This window comes from Melozone crissalis, unplaced genomic scaffold (genome assembly GCF_028551555.1).
Source record: "Melozone crissalis strain CALT ecotype California unplaced genomic scaffold, PUWL_Pcris_2 ptg000634l_1, whole genome shotgun sequence".
NCBI lineage: Eukaryota > Metazoa > Chordata > Aves > Passeriformes > Passerellidae > Melozone > Melozone crissalis.
The window spans coordinates 1,276-21,263 of NW_026536309.1; the positions used below are offsets into that span (position 1 = coordinate 1,276).

At 52.9% G+C, this 19,988-nt stretch overlaps 1 protein-coding gene across 1 annotated transcript; it reads left to right on the forward strand.

Moving 5' to 3' along the window:
* Positions 1-1,029: 1,029 nt before the first annotated feature.
* LOC128950434 (helicase SRCAP-like) lies at positions 1,030-19,647 on the forward strand (the record flags this gene model as incomplete). The annotated part of the gene is made up of 8 exons (XM_054295317.1): positions 1,030-1,189; positions 3,302-3,363; positions 5,867-5,948; positions 8,376-8,465; positions 13,273-13,368; positions 17,237-17,547; positions 18,524-18,701; positions 19,451-19,647. Coding segments are annotated over 8 exons (1,176 nt in total), but the record flags the coding sequence as incomplete, so codon positions are not given.
* Positions 19,648-19,988: the final 341 nt, after the last annotated feature.

Here is a 19,988-nt window from a genome sequence, read left to right on the forward strand (position 1 = left end):
TCTTCTCCAGCTGGTCCCCAGATGTTCCTCAGTTGTTCTTCAGATCTTCCCCAGATGTTCCCCTGATGTTCCCCAGATCTTCCCCAGACGTTCCTCAGATGTTCCCCAGATTTTCCTTAGTTGTTCTCCAGATGTCCCTTTAGACGTTCCCCGGATGTTCTTCAGTTGTTCCTCAGATCTTCTCCAGATCTTCTCCAGATCTTCTCCAGCTGGTCCCCAGATGTTCCTCAGTTGTTCCTCAGATCTTCCCCAGATGTTCTCCTGATGTTCCCCTGATGTTCCCCAGTCGTTCCTCAGATATTCCCCAGATTTTCCTTAGTTGTTCTCCAGACGTTCCTCAGACGTTCCCCGGATGTTCTTCAGTTTTTCCTCAGATCTTCTCCAGATCTTCTCCAGATCTTCTCCAGCTGGTCCCAAATATTCCTCAGTTGTTCTTCAGATCTTCCCCAGATGTTCCCCAGATGTTCCCCAGATGTTCCCCAGACGTTCCCCAGATGTTCCCCAGATTTTCCTTAGTTGTTCTCCAGACGTTCCTCGGACGTTCCTCGGATGTTCCTCAGTTTTTCCTCAGATCTTCTCCAGATCTTCTCCAGCTGGTCCCCAGATGTTCCTCAGTTGTTCTTCAGATCTTCCCCAGATGTTCCCCTGATGTTCCCCAGATCTTCCCCAGACGTTCCCCAGATGTTCCCAGATTTTCCTTAGTTGTTCTCCAGAGGTTCCTCAGACGTTCCCCGGATGTTCCTCAGTTTTTCCTCAGATCTTCTCCAGATCTTCTCCAGATTTTCTCCAGCTGGTCCCTAGATGTTCCTGAGTTGTTCCTCCGATTTTCCCCAGATGTTCCCCAGATGTTCCCAGACGTTCCTCAGATGTTCCCCAGATTTTCCTTCGTTGTTCTCCAGACGTTCCTCAGACGTTCCCCGGATGTTCCTCAGTTTTTCCTCAGATCTTCTCCAGATCCTCTCCAGATCTTCTCCAGCTGTTCCCCAGGTGTTCCTCACCGGTTCCTCCCCGTGTCCCCCCCCCCGGCAGGTGGTGCAGTTCAAGCAGCAGTCGCGGCTGGAGGAGAAGCGCAAGAAGGCGCTGGACCTGCAGCTGGACTTCATCGTGGGCCAGACCGAGCGCTACTCGGACCTGCTCAGCCGCAGCCTCAACGCGCCCCGGCCGCGCCACGGGGACCTCGGCCCCGCAGGTGGGACCCCAAAACACCTGGGCTGGGGCTTGGTGGGGTCTCAGTGGGGTTTGGTGGGGTCTCAATGGGGTTTGGTGGGGATTCACTGGGGTCTGGTGGCATCTCAGGGGGGTTTGGTGGGGTTTCAATGGGGTTTGATGGCATCTCAGGGGGGTTTGGGAAGGGTTTGGGTTCACCTGGATGGGTGTGGCGGCATCTCAATGGGGTTTGGAGGGATCTCAATGGGGTTTGGGGTCACCTGGATGGGGTGTGGGTGGCATCTCGGGGGGGTTTGGTGGCATCTCGGGGGGGTTTGGTGGCATCTCGGGGGGGTTTGAAATCACCTGTGGAGGTTCTGAGGTGGGTTTGGGGTCACCTGGATGGGGTGTGGTGACATCTCAATGGGGTTTGGGGTTACCTGGATGGGTTTGGTGGCATCTCAATGGGGTTTGGTGGCATCTCAGGGGGTTTGGTGGGATCTCAGTGGGGTTTAGAGGCATCTCAGGGGGGTTTGGTGGGGTCTCAGTGGGGTTTTGGAAGGGTTTGGGGTCACCTGGATGGGTGTGTTGGCATCTCAATGGGGTTTGGTGGGATCTCAGGGGGTTTGGGGTCACCTGGGTGGGTGTGGCGGCATCTCAGGGGGTTTGGTGGCATCTCAATGGGGTTTGGTGGCATCTCAGGGGGGTTTGGTGGGGTCTCAGAGGCGTTTTGGAAGGGTTTGGGGTCACCTGGATGGGTTTGGTGGCATCTTAGAGGGGTTTGGTGGGATCTCAGGGGGTTTGGGGTCACCCAGATGGGTTTGGTGGCATCTTAGAGGGGTTGGTGGCATCTCAGTGGGGTTTAGAGGCATCTCAGAGGGGTTTGGGGTCACCTGGAGGGGTTTGGTGGCATCTCAGAGAGGTTTGGTGGCATCTCAGGGGGTTTGGGGTCACCCAGATGGGTTTGGTGGCATCTCAGGGCGTTTGGTGGCATCTCAATGGGGTTTGGTGGCATCTCGGGGGGGTTTGGGGTCACCTGGATGGATGTGGGTGGCATCTCGGGGGGGTTTGAAATCACCTGTGGAGGTTCTGAGGTGAGTTTGGGATCACCTGGATGGGTTTGGGGTCACCTGGATGGATGTGTTGACATCTCAGAGGGGTTTGGTGGCATCTCAGGGGGTTTGGGGTCACCTGGATGGGTTTGGTGCTATCTCAGGGGGGTTTGGTGGCATCTCAATGGGGTTGGGTGGCATCTCAATGGGGGTTTGGGTTCACCTGGAGGGGTTTGGTGGCATCTCAGAGAGGTTTGGTGGCATCTCAGGGGGGTTTGGTGGGGTCTCAGAGAGGTTTTGGAAGGGTTTGGGGGTCACCTGGGTGGGTGGGGTGGCATCTGAGGAGGGTTTGGGGCGTCTGAACGGGGTTTGGTGGCATCTCAGGGGGGTTTGGAGTCACCTGTGGAGTTTGAGGTCATCTGTGGAGGTCCTGAGAGGGTTGGGGGTCACCTGGAAGGATCTGGGGTCACCTGAGGGGGCTTGGGAAGGGTTTGGGGTCACTTGGAGGGAGTTTGGGGTCACCCGTGGGTGCCCAGGTGTCACCAGGTGTCACCTGTGGGTGCTCAGGTGTGCTCAGGTGCCACCCATGGGTGCTCAGATGTCCCCAGGTGTCCCCAGGTGCCACCCATGGGTGCCCAGGTGTCACCAGGTGTCACCCGTGGGTGCCCAGGTGTGCTCAGGTGCCACCCGTGGGTGCCCAGGTGTCCCCAGGTGCCACCCACGGGTGCCCAGGTGTCACCAGGTGTCACCCATGGGTGCCCAGGTGTCACCTTTGGGTGCTCAGGGAGGTCCATGTGCCACCCTTGGGTGCCCAGGTGTCCCCAGGTGCCACCCATGGGTGCCCAGGTGTCCCCATGTGCCACCCTTGGGTGCCCAGGTGTCCCCAGGTGCCACCCACGGGTGCCCAGGTGTCACCAGGTGTCACCCATGGGTGCCCAGGTGTCACCTTTGGGTGCTCAGGGAGGTCCATGTGCCACCCTTGGGTGCCCAGGTGTCCCCAGGTGCCACCCATGGGTGCTCAGATGTCCCCAGGTGTCCCCGGGTGGCACCCATGGGTGCTGTCCCCTCCCCCCCACCCTCACCTGTCCGTTTTCCTTTCGCAGCCTCGGCCCCCGAGCCCCCCCCCGGCCCCTGGGCGACCTCCTGGGGGCGCTGCCCCCCGCAGGTAACGGAGCCCCGCCCACAAACCCGCCTGGCCACCGCCCACAAACCCGCCTGGCCACGCCCCGGTCCCAATATGGCCCCGCCCCATCCCAATATGGCCACACCCCCATCCCAATATGGCCACGCCCCATCCCAGTATAGCCCCGCCCCATCCCAATGTGGCCACGCCCCCATCCCAATATAGCCCCGCCCCATCCCAATATGGCCACACCCCCATCCCAATGTGGCCACGGCCCCATCCCAATATGGCCACGCCCCCATCCCAATATGGCCACACCCCCATCCCAATATGGCCCCAGTCCCATCGTAATATGGCCACGCCCCCATCCCAATATGGCCCCAGTGCCATCCCAATATGACCACGCCCCCCATCCGAATATGGCCACACCCCCATCCTAATATGCCACGCCCCCATCCCAATATGGCCACCCCCCCATCCCAATATAGCCCCACCCATCCCAATTTAGCCCCACCCCATCCCAATATGGCCCTGGCCCATCCCAATATAGCCCCCGCCCCCATCCCAATGTGGCCCCACCCTCATCCTAATATGGCTTCACCCCTATCCCAATATGGCCCCGCCCCCAACTCAATATGGCCCCACCCCCATCCCAATATGGCCACACCCTCATCCCAATATGGCCACGCCCCCATCCCAATGTATCCCCGCCCCAACCCAATATGGCCCCGCCCCCATCCCAATGTGGCCCCACCCCCCATCCCAATATGGCCCCACCCACATTTAAATCCGGCTCTGTCCCCACATACATTTGGTCCCTCCCCTACCTAAACCTGGCCCTGCCCCCATCCAAACCTGGCCCCTCCCCCCCGAAATGTAACACCGCTCTCCCACCCTGTGTCACCTGGCCACGCCCCCACCGTCACATGGCCACGCCCCCAACCTCACCTGGCCACGCCCCATCCAAACTCGGCCCCTCCTCCCCATAGGTAACGCCCCTCCCCCACTGTCTGTCACATGGCCACGCCCCCAACTCAGCTGGCGCCCTACCACACCCTCACCTGGCCACGCCCCTCTGTCACATGGCCACGCCCACACCCTCACCTGGCCACGCCCCCATCCAAATTTGGCCCTTCCCCCACCCAAACCCGGCTGTGCTCCCCCAAAGGCAGCGCCCCTCCCCCACCCTCTGTCACATGGCCACGCCCCCTTCCTCGCCTGGCCACGCCCTGTTTCCAATTTAGCTCCTCCCCCTTTATGATTGGTTCCACCCCCACCCAAACATGGCCACGCCCCCCAAATTCACATGGCCATGCCCTCATCCTCACCTGGCCACGCCCCCATTCAAATGTGGCTCCTCCCCCACCCAAATTCGGCCCAGCCCCCATCTGAACCTGGCCCCGTCCCCATCCCAACATGGCCCCTCCCCCCTGCGGGTAACGCCCCTCCCCCACCCCGACAAGGCCACGCCCCCCAATGTCACCTGGCCACGCCCCCGTCCTGTGTCAGTTGGCCACGCCCCCACCTAACTTGGCCCCGCCCTCATCCAAAGCTGACCACGCCCCCTTTCCTCGCATGGTCCCGCCCCCATTCTCTCCTGGCCACGCCCCCATTGAGATTTGGCTCCTCCCACACCCCAAACCTGGCCCCGCCCTCATTCTCACCTGGCCACGCCCCCACCCTCACCTGGCCACGCCCCCCCCCCAGGTTCTGAGGTGGGGTAAAATCTTGGAGATTTTGGAAATTTTTGGGGTTTTTTTTTTTTGTATTTTGGGGATTTTTATTTTGGGGAATTTCTGAGATTTTTTTTTATTTTCAGAGAATTTTTGGGGGGATTTTTTGGGGAAGTTTTGGGGATTTTGGGAATTCTTTTGGGATTTTTTATGGATTATTTTTGGGGATTTTGTGGGGGATTTTTGGGGGAATTTTTTTAAATTTTGGGGGGATTTGGGGGGATTTTTGGGATTTTGTTTGGGACATTGTTTGGAGTTTTTGGGGGATTTTTTGGGAATTTTTTTGGGGTTTTTGGGGAAATTTTTTTTGGGATTTATTTGGGAGTTTTGGGGGGATTTTTTGATTTTTTGGGAATATTTTTTTGGGGAATTTTTCAGGAATTTTTTGGGGGTTTTGGGGGGATTTTTTGATTTTTTGGGGATTTTTTTGGAGGGAATTTTTGGCAATATTTTTTGGGGGAATTTTTCAGGAACTTTTTGGGGGTTTTTGGGGGATTTTTTGATTTTTTTGGAGAGAATTTTTGGAAATATTTTTTTGGGAATTTTTCAGGAATTTTTTGGGAATTTTTGGGGGATGTTTTGATTTTTTGGGAATTTCTTGGGGATTTTTTGGGGGGATTTTTTGGGAATATTTTTTTCGGGGAATTTTTCAGGAATTTTTGGGGGGTTTTTGGGGGATGTTTTGATTTTTTGGGAATTTCTTGGGGATTTTTTGGGGGGATTTTTTGGGAATATTTTTTTGGGGATGTTCCAGGATTTTTTGGGATGTTTTTGCTGTCCCTCCCCACGCTCACCTGTCCCCTCCCCCCCAGGTGCTGAGGCGGGGCCGGGACCCTCCCCCGCCCTGGGGGCCCCGCGAGGAGGACGAGGAGTTCGAGGCCGAGGAGGAGGAAGGTCAGTCCCGCTTTGGGGTCCATTTCCACCATTTCAGTTCCACTTTCCACCATCTTGGTGCCGTTTGGGGCCAGTTTTTTGTCGTTTTGGTGCCATTTCCTGTCACTTTTGTGTCGTTTTGCTCCGTTTTTTACCGTTTTGGGCCATTTTGGTTCAATTTGCTGCCGTTTTTCTGACGTTTTCCTCCATTTTGGTGCCATTTGGCGCCATTTTTCTGCCATTTGGGTCCAATTTTTGTCGTTTTCTGCCGCTTTGTACCGTTTTCGCTCCATTTGCTGCCAATTTCTGTAATTTGCCTTGATTTTCTGTCACTTTGGTGCAATTTTGGGTCATTTTCTGCCATTTCGGTGCTGTTTTCTGCCATTTTTTGACATTTTGGTGCCATTTTTCACCATTTTCTGCCATTTTTGGCCATTTTGCTGCCATTTTTGGCCATTTTGGTTCCATTTTTCACCATTTTCTGCCATTTTTGGCCATTTTTATTCAATTTGCTGCATTTTGCTCCATTTGGTGCCATTTTGGTTCCATTTGGTGCCATTTTGGGCCAATTTTTCGCCATTTTGTCCATTTTTGTGTCATTTTTGATCAATTTGCTGCACTTTGCCATTTGGTGCCAATTTGCTGCCATTTTTGGTGATTTTGGTGCCATTTTGGGCCATTTTTTGACATTTTGGTGCCATTTTTGGCCGTTTTTGTTCAATTCGTTGCATGTTGCTCCATTTGGTGCCATTTTAGTTCCATTTGATGCCATTTTCAGCCATTTTTTGCCATTTTTGTCCATTTTTGTGTCATTTTTGTTCAATTTGCTGCACTTTGTGCCATTTTTGGTGATTTTGGTTCCATTTTCTGCCATTTTTTGACATTTTGGTGCCATTTTCTGCCATTTTTGGCCATTTTAGTGCCAGTTTTGGCCATTTTTATTCAATTTGCTGCATTTTGCTCCATTTGGTGCCATTTTGGTTCCATTTGGTGCCACTTTGGTGCCATTTTCTGCCATTTTTGTCCATTTTTGTGTCATTTTTGTTGAATTTGTTGCACTTTGTGCCATTTGGTGCCAATTTGTGCCATTTTTGGTGATTTTGGTGCCACTTTCTGCCATTTTTTGACATTTTGCTGCCATTTTTGGCCATTTTTGTTCAATTCGTTGCATGTTGCTCCATTTGGTGCCATTTTAGTTCCATTTTATGCCATTTTCAGCCATTTTGGGCCAATTTTTCGCCATTTTGTCCATTTTTGTGTCATTTTTGTTGAATTTGCTGCACTTTGTGCCATTGAATGCCAATTTGCTGCCATTTTTGGTGATTTTGTTTCCATTTTCTGCCATTTTTTGACATTTTGGTGCCATTTTTCACCATTTTCTGCCATTTTTGGCCATTTTGGTGCCAGTTTTGGCCATTTTTATTCAATTTGTTGCGTTTTGCTCCATTTGGTGCCATTTTTGTTCCATTTGGTGCCACTTTGGTGCCATTTTCTGCCATTTTTGTCCATTTTTGTGTCATTTTTGTTGAATTTGCTGCACTTTGTGCCATTGAATGCCAATTTGTGCCATTTTTGGTGATTTTGGTGCCATTTTCTGCCATTTTTTTGACATTTTGGTGCCATTTTTGGCCATTTTTGTTCAATTTGTTGCGTTTTGCTCCATTTGGTGCCATTTTAGTTCCATTTGGTTCCATTTTGGTGCCATTTTGGTGCCATTTTGGTGCCATTTTCCGCCATTTTGGTTCCATTTTTTGCTGTTTTTTGTAATTTTGGTTCCATTGGCTGCAATTTGGCACCGTTTTGGTCTCTTTTTGGCTACTTTTGTCAATTTGCTGCCATATTTGGTGATTTTGGTGCCATTTTCTGCCATTTTTTGACATTTTGGTGCCATTTTTGGCCATTTTTGTTCAACTTGTTGCGTTTTGCTCCATTTGGTGCCATTTTAGTTCCATTTGTTGCCAATTTGTGCCATTTTCGGCCATTTTGGTTCCATTTTCTGCTGTTTTTTGTCATTTTGGTGCCGTTTTTGGCCAATTTAGTGCCAATTTTTTGTCACTTTGATGGCATTTTTGTCCATTTTTGGCCATTTTGGTGCCATTTTTTGTCATCCTGGTGCCATTTTTTGTCATTTTGGTGCTGTTTTTGACCATTTTTGGCCATTTTGGGGCCATTTCTGCCCATTTTGGTGCCATCGTTGGCCATTTTTGACCATTTTTGTGCCGTTTTTGCCGTTTTTCGACATTTTTTATAATTTTGGGGCCATTTTGGTTCCATTTGCTGCAATTTGCTGCCACTTTTGGCCATTTTATCTTCATTTGGTGCCATTTTGGGCCATTTTGGCGCCATTTTTTTACCATTTTCTGCCCTTTTTGCCCATTTTGGCGCCGTTTCGGTCGTTTTTGGCCGTTTTTGCCCATTTTGGTGCCGTTTTTGTGTCTCCTGTGCCAGGTGAGGATGAGGAGGACACGATCGCGGCCCAGGAGCGCCTGGAGGGCGATGTCGATCACCAGCAGGAGCTGGACGACCTGGCCAGGGAGGGTGAGTGACCCAAAATCACCTGGATTTCACCCAAAAGGAACCCAAAATACAGAAACGTGCCAAAAACACGAAAAAAAACCCCATAAAAATATCCAAAATTACGGCTGAAATAGCCCAAAATGCCCCAAAACCCTGAGAAGGGGCTGGATGAGTTTGGCAGGGAGGGTGAGAGACCCAAAATCACCCAAAATTCACCCAAAATTACCCCAGAATACAGAGAAATTTGAAAAACTACAAAAAAATCTCTAGAAATTGGAGAAAGTCCCATAAAATCACCCAAAATTCACCTGAAACAGCCCAAAATGCCCCAAAACCCTGAGCAGGGGCTGGATGAGTTTGGCAGGGAGGGTGAGAGACCCAAAATCACCCAAAATTACCCCAAAATAGCCCAAAATGCAAAAAAAAATCCTCTAAAAATTGGAAAAAACCCCATAAAAATACCCCAAAATTCACCTGAAACAGCCCAAAATCATCCAAAATACCCCAAACCCTGAGCAGGAGGTGGATGAGTTGGGCAGGGAGGGTGAGTGACCCAAAATCACCCGAAATTACCCCAAAATACAGAAAAATGTGAAAAAATACAAAAAAAATTTCTAAGAATTGGAGAAAATCCCATAAAAATCACCCAAAGTTCACCTGAAACAGCCCAAAACGCCCCAAAACCCTGAGCAGGAGCTGGATGAGTTTGGCAGGGAGGGTGAGGGACCCAAAATCACCCCAAAATACAGAAAAACACCAAAAATACAAAAAATCCTTTAAAAAGAGGGAAAAAAAACCCTAAAAATGCCCCAAAATTCACCTGAAATAGCCCAAAATCATCCAAAATACCCCAAAACCCTGAGCAGGAGGTGGATGAGTTGGGCAGGGAGGGTGAGAGACCCAAAATCACCCAAAATACAGAAAAACACCAAAAATACAAAAAATCCTTTAAAAAGAGGAAAAAAACCCTAAAAATGCCCCAAAATTCACCTGAAATAGCCCAAAATCATCCAAAATACCCCAAAACCCTGAGCAGGAGGTGGATGAGTTGGGCAGGGAGGGTGAGGGACCCAAAATCACCCAAAATTACCCCAAAATACAGAAAAATGTGAAAAAATATAAAAAAATTTCTAGAAATCGAAGGAAATCCCATAAAAATCCCCCAAAATTCACCTGAAACAGCCCAAAATGCCCCAAAACCCTGAGCAGGGGCTGGATGAGCTGGGCAGGTAGGGTGAGAGACCCAAAATCATCAAAAATCACCCCAAAATACAGAAAAACACCAAAAATACAAAATTTCCTTTAAAAAGAGAAAAAAACCTCATAAAATTGCCCTAAAATTCACCTGAAATAGCCCAAAATCATCCAAAATACCCCAAAACCATGAGCAGGAGCTGGATGAGTTTGGCAGGGAGGGTGAGAGACCCAAAATCACCCAAAATACAGAAAAACACCAAAAATACAAAAAATCCTTTAAAAAGAGGAAAAAAACCCTAAAAATGCCCCAAAATTCACCTGAAATAGCCCAAAATCATCCAAAAAACACCAAAATCCTGGGCAGGAGCTGGATGGGCTGGGCAGGGAGGGTGAGAGACCCAAAATCACCCAAAATACAGAAAAACACCAAAAATATAAAAAATCCTTTTAAAAGAGGAAAAAACCCCATTGAAACACTTCAAAATTCGCCTTAAAAGGCCCAAAATCATCCAAAATACCCCAAAACCCTGAGCAGGAGCTGGATGAGTTTGGCAGGGAGGGTGAGAGACCCAAAATCACCCAAAATTCACCCAAAATTCCCCAAAATACAGAAAAATGCCTAAAAGTGCAAAGAAATCCCATTGAAATGCCCCTAAATGACCCAAAATTGGTCCCAAATGACCAAAAATTGGCTCTGAAAAATCCAAAATTGGCCCTAAAATGCCAAAATGACCCAAAATTTGCCCTAAAACCCAAAATGACCCAAAATCGCCCAAAATTCACCCAAAATTAATTCAAAATTGGCCCTAAAACCCAAAAAGACCCAAAATCACCCAAAATTCACCCAAAATTAATTCAAAATTGGCCCTAAAACCCAAAATCGCCTGAAGTTCACCCAAAATGAATTCAAAATTAATTCAAAATTGGCCCTAAAACCCAAAAAGACCCAAAATCGCCCAAAATTCACCCAAAATTAATTCAAAATTGGCCCTAAAACCCAAAATCGCCCAAAGTTCACCCAAAATGAATTCAAAATTAATTCAAAATTGGCCCTAAAACCCAAAAAGACCCAAAATCACCCAAAATTCACCCAAAATTAATTCAAAATTGGCCCTAAAACCCAAAATGACCCAAAATCACCCAAAATTAATTCAAAATTGGCCCAAAAACCCAAAAAGACCCAAAATCACCCAAAATTCACCCAAAGTTCTCTCAAAGTTAATTCAAAATTGGCCCTGAAACCCAAAATTACCCAAAATCGCCCGAAATTCACCCGAAATTAATTCAAAATTAATTCAAAGTTGGCTCTAAAACCAAAAATGACCCAAAATTGCCCAAAATTAATTCAAAATTAATTCAAAATTAATTCAAAATACAGAAAAATGCCGTAAAGTATTAAAAAAAAACAAAAAAAAAAATCTTAAAAATGACCCAAAATTTACCAAAAATGATCCCAAAATCCCCAGGTGTGTCCCCAGGTGTGTCTCAGGTGTATCCCAGGTGTAAACCAGGTGTAACCGAGGTGTAAACCAGGTGTATCTCAGGTGTATCCCAGGTGTATCTCAGGTGCATCCCAGGTGTGTCCCAGGTGTATCCCAGGTGTAACCCAGGTGTATCCCAGGTGTATCTCAGGTGTCTCAGGTACCCCAGGTGTAGCCCCAGGTGTGTTTCAGGTCCCCCAGGTGTAACTCAGGTGTATCTCAGGTGTATCCCAGGTGTAACTCAGGTGTATTTCAGGTGTATCTCAGGTGTGTCCCAGGTGTAACCCAGGTGTGTCCCAGGTGTATCTCAGGTGTAACCCAGGTGTGTCCCAGGTGTATCCCAGGTGTATCTCAGGTGTAACCCAGGTGTATCCCAGGTGTGTCCCAGGTGTATCCCAGGTGTATCTCAGGTGTGTCCCAGGTGTGTCCCAGGTGTATCTCAGGTGTGTCCCAGGTGTGTCCCAGGTGTATCCCAGGTGTATCTCAGGTGTAACCCAGGTGTGTCCCAGGTGTAACCCAGGTGTATCCCAGGTGTGTCCCAGGTGTATCTCAGGTGTAACCCAGGTGTGTCCCAGGTGTGTCCCAGGTGTATCTCAGGTGTAACCCAGGTGTGTCCCAGGTGTGTCCCAGGTGTATCTCAGGTGTATCCCAGGTGTATCTCAGGTGTATCTCAGGTGTATCCCAGGTGTATCTCAGGTGCATCCCAGGTGTGTCCCAGGTGTATCCCAGGTGTATCTCAGGTGTATCCCAGGTGTATCTCAGGTGTCTCAGGTACCCCAGGTGTAGCCCCAGGTGTGTTTCAGGTCCCCCAGATGTAACCCAGGTGTAACTCAGGTGTATCTCAGGTGTATCCCAGGTGTATCCCAGGTGTAACCCAGGTGTATCCCAGGTGTATCCCAGGTGTAACCCAGGTGTATTTGAGGTATCTCAGGTGCCCCCAAGTGTCCCCAGGTGTATCCCAGGTCCCCCAGGTGTATCTCAGGTGTATCAGGTGTCCCCAGGTGAGCCCAGGTGTACTCCAGGTGTGTTTTAGGTGCTCTCAGATAACCCCAGGTGCCCCCAGGTGCTCTCAGGTGTAACCCAGGTGTATCCCAGGTGTGTTTCAGGTCCCCCAGGTGTATCCCAGGTGTAACTCAGGTGTAACCCAGGTGTAACCCAGGTGTGTTCCGGGCGCGCTGCCCATGGAGGAGCTGCTGCTCCAGGTGGATCTCAGGTGTATTTTAGGTATCTCAGGTGCCCCCAGGTGTATCCCAGGTGTATCTCAGGTATCTCAGGTGTTTCCAGGTGTATCCTAGGTGTATCTCAGGTGTATCCCAGGTGTAACCCCAGGTGTGTCCCAGGTGTCCCCAGGTGTCTCTCAGGTGTCCCCAGGTGTATCTCAGATGCGTCCCAGGTGCCACAAAATGACTCCCAGGTGTCCCCAGGTGCTCTCAGGTGTATCTCAGGTGTATCTCAGGTGTATCTTAGGTGTAATTCAGATGTATCTCAGGTGGATCTCAGGTATCTCAGGTACCCCAGGTGCAACCCCAGGTGTGTCGCAGTTGTGTTTAGCCGCTCAGGTGCATTTCAGGTGTCTCAGATGTTCCCCAGGTGTATCTCAGGTAGCCCGGGTGTATCTCAGGTGTACTCCAGGTGTATTCCAGGTGTCCCCAGGTGTCCCCAGGTGTATCTCATGTACCCCAGGTGTGTTTCAGGTGTACCCCAGGTGTAACCCAGGTGTATCTCAGGTGCCCCCAGGTGTATCCCAGGTGTATCCCAGGTGTATTTCATGTACCCCAGGTGTGTTTCAGGTGTATCCCAGGTGTATTCCAGGTGTCCCCAGGTGTCCCCAGGTGCCCCCAGGTGTATCTCAGGTGTCCCCAGGTGTATCTCAGGTGTACTCCAGGTGTATTCCAGGTGTCCCCAGGTGTCCCCAGGTGTATCTCATGTATCCCAGGTGTGTCTCAGGCGTACCCCAGGTGTACCCCAGGTGTATTCCAGGTGTCCCCAGGTGTATCCCAGGTGTATCTCAGGTGTCCCCAGGTGTATTTCAGGTGTATTCCAGGTGTCCCCAGGTGTCCCCAGGTGTATCCCAGGTGTATCTCAGGTGTCCCCAGGTGTCCCCAGGTGTGTTTCAGGTGTACTCCAGGTGTAACCCAGGTGTGTTGCAGGTGCGCTGCCCATGGAGGAGCTGCTCCAGCGTTACCGCGGCGCCTTCGCCGACTCCGACTGCGACTCCGCCCCCGGCGCCAGCAGCACCCGCTCAGGTGAGGCCAGGTGTGGGTGTGACAGTACAGGTGAGGCCGGGGGTGGGTGTGACAGTACAGGTGAGGCCGGGTGTGGGTGTGACAGTACAGGTGTGGCCAGGTGTGGGTGTGACAGTACAGGTGTGGCCAGGTGTGGGTGTGACAGTACAGGTGAGGCCGGGTGTGGGTGTGACAGTACAGGTGAGGCCGGGTGTGGGTGTACAGGTGTGGCCAGGTGTGGGTGTGACAGTACAGGTGTGGCCAGGTGTGGGTGTGACAGTACAGGTGAGGCCGGGTGTGGGTGTACAGGTGTGGCCAGGTGTGGGTGTACCTGTACAGGTCTGAGTGTACCTGTACAGGTGTGAGTGTACTTGCACAGGTGTGGGTGTACCTGCACAGGTGTGAATGTACCTGTAGAGGCGTGTCTGTACCTGCTCAGGTGTGTCTGTTTATGTTCAGGTGTGACTGTACGTGCACAGCTGTGATTGTACCTGCACAGGTGTGTCTGTACTGGTCCAGGTGTATCTGTACGTGTACAGGTGTGATTGTACCTGCACAGGTGAGCTCAGGTGTGACTGTACCCGCTCAGGTGTGTCTGTATCTGCTTAGGTGTGACTGTACCTGCACAGGTGAGCTCAGGTGTGACTGTACCCGCTCAGGTGTGACCAGGTGTGGGTGTACCTGCTCAGGTGTGATTGTACCTGCACAGGTGAGCTCAGGTGTGACTGTACTTGCTCAGGTGTGTCTGTACCTGCACAGGTGTGACTGTACCTCTACAGGTGTGACTGTACCTGCTCAGGTGAGCTCAGGTGTGACTGTACCTGCACAGGTGTGACTGTACCTCTACAGGTGTGACTGTACCTGCTCAGGTGAGCTCAGGTGTGACTGTACCTGCACAGGTGTGACTGTACCTCTACAGGTGTGACTGTACCTGCTCAGGTGAGCTCAGGTGTGACTGTACCCGCTCAGGTGTGACCAGGTGTGGGTGTACCTGCTCAGGTGTGACTGTACCTGTTCAGGTGAGCTCAGGTGTGACTGTACCCGCTCAGGTGTGTCTGTACCTGCACAGGTGTGACTGTACCTCTACAGGTGTGACTGTACCTGCACAGGTGAGCTCAGGTGTGACTGTACCCGCTCAGGTGTGACCAGGTGTGGGTGTACCTGCTCAGGTGTGACTGTACCTGCACAGGTGAGCTCAGGTGTGACTGTACCTGTTCAGGTGTGTCTGTACCTGCACAGGCGTGGCTGTACCTCTACAGGTGTGACTGTACCTGCACAGGTGAGCTCAGGCGTGGCTGTACCTCTATAGGTGTGACTGTACCTGCTCAGGTGTGACTGTATCTGCTCGGGCTGCTCCCACACTCATCCAGGTGTGCTGGGAACTCCTCCCAGGTGTCCCACACCTGTCCAGGTGTGTTAGAAACCCCTGCCAGGTACCTCACACCTGTCCAGGTGTGTCCTGAACCTCATCCAGGTGCGCTCTAAGCCTTTCCCAGGTATCCCGCACCTGTCCAGGTGTGCTCCAAACCCCTCCCAGGTGCCCCAAACCCCTCTCAGGTATCCCCCGCCTGTCCAGGTGTGCTCTAAGCCTCCTCCAGGTGTGTTAGCAACCTCTCTCAGGTGGTCTACACCTGTCCAGGTGTGCTCCATACCTTTCCAGGTGGGGTCCAAACCCCTCCCAGGTACCTGACACCTGCCCAGGTGTGCCCCACACCTGTCCAGGTGTGCTGGGAATCTCTCCCAGGTATCGCAAACCCCTCCCAGTTACCCCACACCTGTCCAGGTGTGCTCTAAGCCTCATCCAGGTGTGCGTTAAACTTCTTCCAGGTATTCCATACCTGTCCAGGTGCGCTCCAAACCCCTCCCAGGTGCCCCACACCTGTCCAGGTGTGCCCCATACCTGTCCAGGTGTGCCCCACACCTGTCCAGGTGTGCTAGGAATCTCTGCCAGGTATCCCAAACCCGTCCCAGTTACCCCATAGCTGTCCAGGTGTGCTCCATACCTGTCCAGGTGTGCTCCACATCTGCCCAGGTGTGGTCTGAACTGCTCCCAGGTTTCCCAAACCCCCCCCAGGTATCTCACACCTGTCCAGGTGTGCTCCAAACCCCTCCCAGGTGCCCCAAGCCCCCCCCAGGTATCCCACACCTGCCCAGGTGTGCTCCATACATTTCCAGGTGTGCTCCAAATCCCTCCCAGGTACCCCACACCTGTCCAGGTGTGCCCTATACCTGTTTAGGTGTGCTGGGAACTCCTCCCAGGTACCTCACACCTTTCCAGGTGTGCTCCAAACCCCTCCCAGGTGCCCCAAACCCCTCCCAGGTACCCCACACCTGTCCAGGTGTGCCCCACACCTGTCCAGGTGTGCTGGGAACCCCTCCCACATATCCCACACCTGTCCAGGTGTGCTCCAAATCTCATCTAGGTGTCCCAGACCCCCCAAGTCCCACTCAGGTACCTGAATCCTCACTCAGGTGTGTTCTGCACCTGTCCAGGTGTGCCCCATATTTGTCTTGGTGTGCTGCATACCTGCCCAGGTATTCTATACCTGTCCAGGTGTGGTGGGAACCCCTCCCAGGTATCTCACACCTGTCCAGATGTGCCCGATACTTGTCCAGGTGTGCCCCACACCTGTCCAGGTGTGCTCTAAACCCCTCCCAGGTACCCCAAACCCCTCCCAGGTATCTCACACCTGTCCAGGTGTGCTCCGAACCCCTCCCAGGTACATCACACCTGTCCAGGTGTGCTCCAAACCCCTCCCAGGTATCCCACACCTGTCCAGGTGTGCTCTAAACCCCTCCCAGGTACCCCAAACCCCTCCCAGGTATCTCACACCTGTCCAGGTGTGCTCTAAACCCCTCCCAGGTGCCCCAAGCCCCTCCCAGGTGCATCACACCTGTCCAGGTGTGCTCCGAACCCCTCCCAGGTACATCACACCTGTCCAGGTGTGCTCCAAACCCTTCCCAGGTATCCCACACCTGTCCAGGTGTGCTCTAAACCCCTCCCAGGTACATCACACCTGTCCAGGTGTGCTCCAAACCCCTCCCAGGTGTCCCACACCTGTCCAGGTGTGCTCCAAACCCCTCCCAGGTACATCATACCTGTCCAGGTGTGCTCTAAACCTCTCCCAGTTATCCCACACCTGTCCAGGTGTGCTCCGAACCCCTCCCAGGTGCATCACACCTGTCCAGGTGTGCTCCAAACCCCTCCCAGGTACCCCAAACCTCTCCCAGGTATCCCACACCTGTCCAGGTGTGCTCCGAACCCCTCCCAGGTGCATCACACCTTTCCAGGTGTGCTCTAAACCCCTCCCAGGTGCATCACACCTGTCCAGGTGTGCTCCAAACCCCTCCCAGGTGCATCACACATGTCCAGGTGTGCTCTGAACCCCTCCCAGGTGCATCACACCTTTCCAGGTGTGCTCCAAACCCCTTCCAGGTACATCACACCTGTCCAGGTGTGCCCTATACTTGTCTAGGTGTGCTGGGAACTCCTCCCAGGTACATCACACCTGTCCAGGTGTGCTCTAAACCCTTCTCAGGTATCCCACACCTGTCCAGCTGTGCCCTATACTTGTCTAGGTGTGCTGGGAACTCCTCCCAGGTACATCACACCTGTCCAGGTGTGCTCCAAACCCCTCTCAGGTACATCACACCTGTCCAGGTGTGCCCTATATTTGTCTAGGTGTGCTGGGAACTCCTCCCAGGTACATCACACCTGTCCAGGTGTGCTCCAAACCCCTCCCAGGTACATCACACCTGTCCAGGTGTGCTCTAAACCCCTCTCAGGTATCCCACACCTATCCAGGTGTGCTCCAAACCCCTCCCAGGTGCCCCAAACCCCCCCCCAGGCCCCTCCCCCACCAGCCCTGACCTCACCTGTCCGTTCCAGACTCACCTGGCAGCGACGATGACGACGACGACGACGACGACGACGATGACGACGACGAAGCCGACGACGAGGAGGAGGACGAGGAGGGGGAGGGGCAGGAGGGGGGCGTGGCCGCGGCCCCCGGCCCGGGGGAGGAGCCGGGCGAGGTGGGCGTGGCCGCCCCGCCCGCACCCGCCCAGGCGGGCGGGGCCGAGGGGGCGGGGCCGGCGGCGCCCGCGGGGGGAGGCCCCGCCCCCAAGAAGGAGATCAGCGACATCGCGGCGGCGGCCGAGAGCCTCCAACCGAAAGGGTACACGCTGGCAACCACGCAGGTGAGGGCACGCCCGGGCACACCTGGGCACACCTGGGCACACCTGGGCACGGCTGGGAGGGGATAAAGGGAAAAAAACCCCGTGAAATTTGGGTGGAAAATGGGGATTTGGGGTGAAAAATGGGGATTTTGGGGTGAAAAATGGGGATTTTGGGGCGAAAAATGGGGATTTGGGGTTATCTGGACACACCTGGGCACGGCTGGGAGGGAATGGACCAAAAAAACCCCGTGAAATTTGGGTGGGAAATGAGGATTTTTGGGGTTAAAAATGGGATTTTGGGGTTACCTGGGCACACCTGGGCACGGCTGGGAGGGGATAAAGGGAAAAAACCCCGTGAAATTTGGGTGGAAAATGGGGATTTTGGAGTGAAAAATGGGGATTTGGGGTTCCCTGAGCACACACAGAACCTGCAACCCAAAGGGTACATGTTGGCAACGACGCAGGTGAGGGCACACCTGGGCAGGTGAAACGCACCTGGGCACACCTGGGCACAGCTGGGCACAGCTGGGAGGGGATAAAGGAAAAAAAAAACCCCGTGGAATTTGGGTGAAAAATGAGGATTTTGGGGTGAAAAATGGGGATTTGGGGTGAAAAATGGGGATTTGGGGTTACCTGGGCACACCTGGGGGTACCTGGGCAGGTAAAACACCCTGAGATACATCCTGTGTAGACCTGGGCACACCTGGGCACGGCTGGGAGGGGAAAAGCAACAAAAAAACCCGTGAAATTTGGCTTAAAACCAAGGATTTTGGGGTTAATGGGGATTTGGGGTGAGAAACGGGGTTTTGGGGTCACCTGGGCACACCCAGACGCACCTGTGCCACACCTGGGCGGGTGAAGACGCCGATCCCTCACCTGTTGCGAGGTACCTGAGTAGCAGCACGTTGGATCGGATTGGCCGGTGACCGTGGGGGTACCTGCGACGCACCTGAGGGTTCGGGGGGTTGTTTCGCTCACCTGTGCCTCACCTGGGCAGGTGAAGACGCCGATCCCTCACCTGCTGCGGGGCACGCTCCGCGAGTACCAGCACATCGGGCTGGACTGGCTGGTGACCATGTACGAGAAGAAGCTGAACGGGATCCTGGCCGACGAGATGGGGCTGGGCAAAACCATCCAGACCATATCGCTCCTCGCTCACCTGGCCTGCGAGAAAGGTAACTCACCTGTGGGACACACCTGGGATACACCTGAGAGTGATTATATACACCTGGGAGTCATTGTGCACACCTGGGATGGGGCTGGGCAAAACCATCCAGACAGTATCGCTGCTGGCTCACCTGGGCCTGCGAGAAAGGTAATCACACACCTGGGCACACCTGGGCACACCTGGGATACACCTGGGAGTCATTGCCTACACCTGGGATACACCTGAGACTGGTAATACACACCTGGGACGGGGCTGGGCAAAACCATCCAGACAGTATCGCTGCTCGCTCACCTGGCCTGTGAGAAAGGAAATCACACACCTGGGCACACCTGGGATGCACCTGGGATACACCCGAGAGCGATGGCATACACCTGAGAGTCATTGTGCACACCTGGGAGGGGGCTGGGCAAAACCATCCAGAGCATCTCGCTGCTGGCTCACCTGGCCTGCGAGAAAGGTAATCACACACCTGGGCACACCTGGGCACACCTGAGATACACCTAGGAGTCATTGCCTACACCTGGGATACACCTGAGACTGATAATACACACCTGGGACAGGGCTGGGCAAAACCATCCAGACAATATCGCTGCTGGCTCACCTGGCCTGCGAGAAAGGTAATCACACACCTGGGCACACCTGGGATACACCCGAGAGTGATGGCATACACCTGAGAGTCATTGTGCACACCTGGGATGGGGCTGGGCAAAACCATCCAGACAATATCGCTCCTCGCTCACCTGGCCTGCGAGAAAGGTAACTCACCTGTGGGACACACCTGGGATACACCTGAGAGCGATGGCATACACCTGAGAGTCATTGTGTACACATGGGATACACCTGGGACGGGGCTGGGCAAAACCATCCAGAGCATCTCGCTGCTGGCTCACCTGGGCTGTGAGAAAGGTAATCACACACCTGGGCACACCTGGGCACACCTGGGATACACCTAGGAGTCATTGCCTACACCTGGGATACACCTGAGACTGGTAATACACACCTGGGACAGGGCTGGGCAGAACCATCCAGACAATATCGCTGCTGGCTCACCTGGCCTGCGAGAAAGGTAATCACACACCTGGGCACACCTGGGATACACCTGAGAGCGATGGCATACACCTGAGAGTCATTGTGCACACCTGGGATGGGGCTGGGCAAAACCATTCAGACAATATCGCTGCTCGCTCACCTGGGCTGTGAGAAAGGTAATTACACACCTGGGCACACCTGGGATACACCTGGGATACACCCGAGAGCGATGGCATACACCTGAGAGTCATTGTGCACACCTGGG